The sequence below is a fragment of the Strigops habroptila genome, chromosome 11 (genome assembly GCF_004027225.2).
Source record: "Strigops habroptila isolate Jane chromosome 11, bStrHab1.2.pri, whole genome shotgun sequence".
Classification (NCBI taxonomy): domain Eukaryota; kingdom Metazoa; phylum Chordata; class Aves; order Psittaciformes; family Psittacidae; genus Strigops; species Strigops habroptila.
The window spans coordinates 1,405,896-1,413,752 of NC_046360.1; the positions used below are offsets into that span (position 1 = coordinate 1,405,896).

Here is a 7,857-nt window from a genome sequence, read left to right on the forward strand (position 1 = left end):
TGCAGCCAATAGATGAGATGGATTCGGGGGTGGGGCTTCGCGCTGGCCAATCGGAAAGGCGCAGCGCGCAGTGGTGCGGCGCTGGGGTGACAGCGCGCGTGGGAGAAGGGAGGGACGGCGGCTACGGCGGCCGGGAGGGATGCTGGGGCGGGCGGCGGCGGCGGGTCGGACCCTGCGATGGGGAGCGGCGGCGGCGGGGCGGCGGCAGCGGAGCGGGGCGGGCAGGTGAGCGCCGGGGGCACCGGGGCGGCACGGCCGGGCCTCTGCCCCCCCCCCCCCTCCCCCGCTCATGATCTGTTCCTCCGCAGCCCCGACCGCGGCCCCCGCAGCGACCGGGCCCCGAAGATCTACACGAAGACGGGAGACGCAGGTAGCGCCCGGGGGCGGCGGCAGGGGACACGCACCGGGGCTCCGGGCCGGCCTCTGAGCGCCTCCCCGGGGCCTTTCCCAAAGGCTTCTCCAGCACCTTCACCGGGGAGCGGCGGCCGAAGGGCGACCGGATCTTCGAAGCTCTGGGAGCCACGGACGAACTGAGCTCGGCCATCGGGTAACCCCGTCACTGGGGTCTTCTTGCCCCGCTCAGAACTGCTCTCCCAGCCCCGCAGCAGGGCAGGGGATACGCTGTGAGCCAAAGTAATCTAGAGGGTTGCACTGACAAACGGCCAGGAGTGTCCTAACCCTGTGTTTTCATATGGAATCCCAGCCTGGTTTAGGGTGGAAGGGACCTTATAGCTCCTCCAGCTCCAACCCCTGCCACGGGCAGGGACACCTTCCACTAGAGCAGGTTGCTCCAAGCCCCTGTGTCCAACCTGGCCTTGAACACTGCCAGGGATGGGGCAGCCACAGCTTCTCTGGGCACCCTGTGCCAGCGCCTCAGCACCCTCACAGGGAAGTTCAACCCCAACAATGGTTATTTTTTCATTTCCAGCTAACTCTGGTTTTTTAACCTAGGCTCGCTGGTGAATTTAGCAGTGAAAAGGGCCACACATTTGTTGAGCAGCTTCACAAAGTGAGTATTAATGATAATCCTCACCCAGCGCAGTCATTTCATTGGTGCTATTGAAACACAGTCTTAAACTCTTTAATTTTAGACACAGTGCTCCCACTGACACACAGGAATGTAATTAATTCAGTATTGAAATAAATGAATTCTTAAGACTCTGCCCCTTGATTGCTCTATAAGAAAAAAAATGTCTTTAATCAAGAAGGAAACTGGTAGATCAAGTGATTAGTTTGGGGCAAAAGTATCTCTAGGTTTATCCAGACCTGTTACTGGACACGCTTATGGACACAAGTCTTCTTGTCACATCACCTCAGATTTGAAATCAGGGTAAAGTGAGTTTTGCTGATTAGCTTTGCTGTGCACAAGAACACCGAAGGAGCTAATCAGAGATGTTAGAAAGCCTCTCCAGACTGCCTCTCAAGTATCCTGGTACATGGAGAGATGTTCCTCTTGGAAGCAGGCATGACACGGAGCCAGCATTGTCTGCAGCTGTTTGTCACTGCCTTTCTTCCAGAGGTTATGGCTCAGTGTCCTACCAGCAAAGGGATTAATGTGGATACTCCCCAGCCTGCTTTCTCCAAAGTCAGCCAGTGTGGTTTAATATGCCAGTGAAAACAAGTCCGTGTGCTAATGTGGCTTCTCATAAAGCAATTAGGGAGCGCTTACCTGATCCCCCCTGCCAGCAGGCTGCGGGATGATGAACAACAAGGGTAGGATCTCCTTTAATCAGCACAGCCTGCTGTCTCCTCCCAGAGCTTGCTGCAGTTGTACTGAGCATCAAAGGCTCGTTAGTGAAAGCACTTCTCATTTGTGTCCCGATTGCCACATCCAGGTCCAGTGTATGCTGCAGGATGTGGGCTCCAACATCGCGACGCCGCTCTCCTCAGCCAGGGAGGCTCACTTAAGTAAGTCCCACGGTTATCCTGGGATAACAGCTCTTGAATGACAGCTATCCTGGGCTGGTGCTGGGAGGCTGGGCTGGTACATGGGAGCTAAAGCTGCTCTGCAGTGTCCTGGTGACTGAAGTCCTGCTCTAGAGGAGGACTATTTGGGGATGCTTTCTTGGGACTCACTGATCCAAATATGATAGTAGAGCTCTTATCTGTAGACCGAATCACTTCTGCATTTCTTTTAGCTGATTCTTCTTTTCCCTCTGCAGAACGAACATCTTTCAGTGAGAAGCCAGTTCTGGAGCTGGAGCAGTGGATTGACAGCTACTCAGAGCAGCTTCCTCCACTCAGAACTTTCATCTTGCCAGTAGGTACCAGTAGGTGCTGCTTACGCCTCTTACAACTGGAGAAGGGCTCATGTTGTTAGGGCAAACCTGCTTTATCACTTGGTGTGAGAAAACAGGTTGTGAGGCTGTTATTTGCATGGACAAATACCAAAAGAAAAGCAGAGAGAAGGACCTGGTTGAGTTAAATGTCCACATCCTGCATTCAGGTATCTCTCCCATAACACAGGGTCCAGTCTCTTGCCTGTGAGATGTGACAAGCTTTGCTGCAGTTCCACAGTGAGGTGGATGGCTGTACCTGTTGTGAGCAGACGTTGATGTGCTGTTGTATTGTTGTTTCAGTCAGGAGGTAAAAGCAGTGCTGCTCTCCACTTCTCCCGAGCTGTCTGCCGCAGAGCTGAAAGGTGGTGAGTGTTGGCTGTAGCATAACAGCATAAAACTGATAAAAGCTGATCAGAATGCTGCAATGAAAGCAAATCGTTGCAGTCAGAGCAATCCGCTGCACTGCACTCGGCTGGAGCTTGAGCCAAGCTTTGTGTGTTTGTATTAGCCAAATTCCAGGAGTGCAGGCAGCAAAAAGCAAGTCTCTTCCCTCCCCTGAACTGGCTCATCTGAGCGAAAGACTTCAGAAAGAACAGACAGGTTTATGCCGAGATGCATCTCTGGTTTGCTAAGTGTGTTTTGAGGCACTGGCACGTGTGGGATCCAGGGAAGCTTTTAGTGGTTGAGATGTTACTGCTGACACCTTCCTTGTCCCACTTCTCCGTTGGAGAGGAAAACTCCCCTGGTAAAGTCCATAGAAGAGAACATGTCTGCTCATGTAAATCACCCCTGAGCAACGAGGCTGGTCTTCGAAAAACTAACATCACAGTGTTTTTTGTCAAAAGCAAGCCAGAAAAGGCTGTGCCCCGGTCAGGAGGCAGGAACAGTGCTGTTCCCTCGACAAAAGGGTCCCTGTTTACATGCAGAAAGGATGTGGGGAGTTGGAATGGGGACTCCAGGTGAGGCTGAGGTGTGAGGGTGCTTCAGCAAATCACGTCCTTTGTGCAGACAGAGCTCAAAGGTTAAATACATTCAACATTTTCCTTTTCTAGCGTGGTTCCTTTGGTGCAAGCAGGGGAGGCAGATCCAAACGTGGCCAAATACTTAAACAGGTAACAAACAAATCCCAAACGCTTACTCTGTGCTCCTGAAGCATGCCTGGGCTTGTTCCCTTAGTCTTGGGCTAAAACTGCAGGGTTTTACCTCTCAAGAAGCTTTACTTCTAGAATAAGATCGTTGAAGTTTCAGCAGCAGCTTGTTAAAAGTGTTCTTGCAAGGTCTGTATGTTTGCTGTGGTGCTGAGGGAGCACTCAGCTTTCTGAAGGCTGTTCTGGAAATCACTTCTCTCTGGTTCCTTTACTTGCGGTCCTTATGCTGTAACCAGATGTGCTTTGCTGTAACCAGATGTGCTTTGAGTGTAGTTGTGTGTTGCTGGAGACAGACACACCTGATGCGAGAAGTGGTTTCACTGCTTTTCCCCTTGCTTTCCAGACTGAGTGACTACCTCTTTGTTCTGGCACGTTACGCTGCAATGAAGGAAGGGAAGGAGGAGAAAATATATATAAAGCCTGAGCTGTAACTGGGAGCTGGAATGTTTGTTTCCTTGAGCATGGGAAGCTAAATCCAGCAGACTGCTTTCCCCATCAAGGAAGGGAAAGAGAACAAGCCTGCATTGGAAACGTGAGCTGCCAAAAACTTCCAGCTTAAATAATTAGGAATTGTTCTTAAATACGGCGCAGAACATGTTCTATTCACTGGGCCTTGTCCAAATACCCCTTGTACAACACTGGTCTTTGCCCTGCATTGGAGGTGGGGCAGGAGACTTGGCAGAACTCGAGCTGATTCCTAGAGAAGTCCCCCTTGCCCTGGGCAGTGCAGGTGCTGTGGAAAGGCTTTGACAAGACAGAGGAATGAAGAGGAGAAAACAATCAGCTTCTCCTTGCAAGTCACAATGCTCGTGCAGAACAGCAGCTGGGTGGAGATTCAGGAACTCTGCCCACAAGCTTTGAAGTAATAAATGTGAATTTATTTATACCAAAGGGCCCTTAACTCATACTTCAACAGTGAGCCCAGAGTGCTTTTCTTTAAGCTGCTTTCAATCCATCAGCCTGGCTGAAGCTGAGCTGTGTAGATTTCCAGGAATGCACTAAGAATTCCCTGGCTCCGGCAGCCTCTCTGCATGCACATGAAGAATCTCTGTGCTGACAATCCAGCGCATCCTCTGCCAGGAGCAGGGCCCGTGCAGGATGGAGGGATGAAAGGAGGAAGGGACAAAGCCTGCAGGTCATGTGCAGTCAAGCTGTGTGGAGGTACCTGGGGTTTACTCCACATGGAGCTGCCCCTGTGCCCTCTGAGTTTGGCCACATCCTCTGCTCTGGCTGCAGGTACCAGTTGAAGGAGTAGAGTCCTTGTTCTGTTTGAGCTTCTATCCCTGGGGACTGTTCAAGTTTGCAGATGAAGGAGTTGTGATGAGTAGCAGGGGCCTGGTGCCACCTCCGTGGTGCTTTCCACACCTCGAGAGCTCTTGTCCTGCACTCGGTGCCACTTCCAGGGGTGGGAGCTTCCACATCAGTCATGCAGTTCCTCTATTCAATTAATTAAGTAGAAACAACCTTAAACTTGCTTCCCCAGAGTCTCTGGCTTTTGTGTTAACTTTTTAATCAGCGTGGGGTCAGAGTGAAGAATGCCCAGCACTAATAGACATCTCTGCCTCATTACTCACCCTCTTCTTTGAAACAGATATTTCATGGCTATTGTTAATGCACATTTTTCACAGAGTCATTTCCCAAGCCTTAGCCTCTAACACATCCCAATGACAAATGCTCTTGATTTGGACTGTACCGTCAGCTGCAGTGTCACATCAGACAGTTCCTCAGTGCCTGCTCCAGACAAGCCCTCCAGTTTTATGGTAGCTCTGTCTCAGTGATCACTACTGAACCTCAGGAATCCAGAGGCTTTTCAAGTTTAATTGAATAAAATTCTTTGCAATATAAATTCTTCATGAATGCTTTATAAATCAGCTCCGGGATGGAGTTATAGCATTTCTTTTTCCAGCTGGGGGGAAAGAAAGCTCACTACTGTGTTGGAACCAAGGCTGGTATTGTTTTGACTGCAAGGAGAGATAAATTTAGCTACTGCACTTTAACATGAAGTAGAGATTAAATTTATTAGGGTACACTCAGCTCCCAGCTTCCCCCCTTTCCCTTCTACCCAAAGATGCTGTGGAGCTGGCGTTGGGGTGACCCTGGTGCTTTTTAGATTAGATATTAGGATTTTAGATTAGATATTAGGATTTTAGGTGAGCTCTTAGGCAGAAGTTCTTCCCTGTGAGGGTGCTGAGGCGCTGGCACAGGGTGCCCAGAGAAGCTGTGGCTGCCCCATCCCTGGCAGTGTTCAAGGCCAGGTTGGACACAGGGGCTTGGAGCAACCTGCTCTAGCGGAAGGTGTCCCTGCCCATGGCAGGGGTTGGAGCTGGAGGAGCTTTAAGGTCCCTTCCAACCCAAACCTTTCTATGATTCTAACTGCAGTAACGAATGACCACAGGATCTAGTGCTATGGGCAGCAGCTAGAAAACATCTTGATTACGCCTGCCAATGACCCTGGAGCCACCTGCAGTAGCGCACAAGAGGCTGGCAAGACAGCAAGCAGGAGTAAAGCAGCACTGAAGTGAAATACAGCCTTTAAACCAAATAAACCTCCATTGCTCTGCATTAGCATTTGCTTTTCCAAGTCCTTTGTCCCCACCCAGCAAATCCAGCCGTACAGCACAGGGATTCCAGTGCCTGCACCTCATTAATATAATGGGAGGAAGGCAGATGCTTTGTCCACACTGACTGTAGGCAGAGCCCAGATACATTCCTGCCTAGCAGGGTTCCTTATTTATGGTTACGTTGGAGCTGCCAGCACAGACATATGTTGCTAAGGGTCGTTTACTCTTGTTTGTAAAATGTATGGCTGCTCCTAGCTTACACACTGTCAAAACTGGAAGAACTGGCCCCAAAATCTCTTGCTGCATGATTGGATCAGATGCCTGTACATCTGTTAACGCGGTAGGAGCTGTAAAATGAAATAAGTTTCACTATAACTCAAGCACCTCTATTACTGCCACGATGTGTAAAGCAGCAGAGCCGGCTGCTGCTCTTGCAGAAATGACACAAACATACATTTTGCCAAGTCATATGGAAATTTATCCAAGGCAGCATTTCCTCTGCTCATGCACCAAAGGGAGGACGCGTAGTGTGTGTCCCCCTGCTCCATCCCCAGGCCTGAAGGACAAGTTTTGGGGTACCCAGCACTGATGATGGGGAGCCAGCAGCAGTCCTGCACTCCTCCTCTCAAGCTGGAGGACCAGGAGGGAGAACATCTGCCATCGGGACAAGTCCTCTGAAGCTGCAGGCCCCCAAAATACCCATTTTGCTTGGAAGTGGTCACAGAAAAACGCTCCCAACCCAAACAACTCACGCTACAGGGCGAGAACCCTGGGTAGAGAAGTGTGGGCACGCAGTTATGGCACCCTGGGGTAAGAGCCACCTTCCCTGCTTCAGGCAGAAGCAGATTGAGCTGTTTGTGTTAAGGAAAGAGCTGTCTCAGTCCTTCAGTTCTGCCGCTGCTGCAGCCTGGCAGAACCTGCCCCATCCCTGCTCCAGCAGCTCCTTGGGATGTGCATGGAGAGGCTCAAACCACCCCAGGGGAAGCATCGAAGAACTTGACCTTAGAAAAAGCACATCTCTAAACAGGTAGTTAAGGAGCACTAACCCAGGAGGTGGTCGTGCCAAGCACGTAGCTCTGACCATGCCATCACCTGCTCAGGTCACCAACACAGAAATAAGCTACAGGAATTCCTCATCTCATCCTGCTCTGGGATGCAGAGACCAGAGCTCAGCACACCCTCCTCCATCCCGACCTCAACCAGCCCCGGCATGGAGCACAGGCCAAGAGGCTGTGCCCAACAGTGGTATCAGACAGAGGGAAAACCAGCCCATGGCACGAGCCAGGGGCTCGGGGCAGCCTGTAGGAGAAGAGGAGCAGGGAGAAGAGCTGCCTGCTCCCAAACACCCTCTGCCTGCGCCGCAGCAGTGCTGTGACCCTGTGGTTGAGACACCGCAGCACCAGCACCGCCGCCAAGGCCCGTCCATCCCTCGCGGCTCAGCACCGGCCTGTGCGTGGCCCAAGCGCCCCGGCCCCGCTTCCCGTTGGCCGCGGCGGCCCATGCGGGAGCGGGCACGGAGCAGGCCTGGCCGCCTGCTGCCAGCTCTGCCTCGGCAGCAGCTGCTGCGCCTTCCCCTTGCTCTTCCTGACGGCGCCATATGCCTCAGTGTCAAAACAATGGCGCTTGCACACTGACTGCGAGCCCCGTCCCCGGCTCCTGCTCCCCACGGGGCCGGCCCTGAGCACCACAGGCACAGCAGCACGGCGAGCACAGCGCCATGGGCACAGCACCACGGGCATGGCAAGGGCGGGCAGCAAAGGGCTACACTGCAACGCACCAGACCTCATCTGGGGGGAAGCTGCAGCAGCAGCAGGCTCAGCTCCTCACTGCTACAAGGATGCTTCCAGAGCCAGACAAGGGGAGGAACAC

The 7,857-nt window shown here is 52.3% G+C and overlaps 1 protein-coding gene across 1 annotated transcript; it reads left to right on the top strand.

Moving 5' to 3' along the window:
* Positions 1 to 139: 139 nt before the first annotated feature.
* Positions 140 to 5,273, top strand: MMAB (metabolism of cobalamin associated B). Its single transcript, XM_030501409.1, has 10 exons — positions 140 to 225; positions 309 to 370; positions 454 to 547; positions 952 to 1,009; positions 1,836 to 1,908; positions 2,163 to 2,260; positions 2,580 to 2,644; positions 3,125 to 3,238; positions 3,332 to 3,391; positions 3,771 to 5,273. Exons 1-10 carry the CDS (start codon positions 140 to 142, stop codon positions 3,856 to 3,858), a joined length of 798 nt encoding a protein of 265 aa, XP_030357269.1. The 3' UTR covers positions 3,859 to 5,273.
* Positions 5,274 to 7,857: the final 2,584 nt, after the last annotated feature.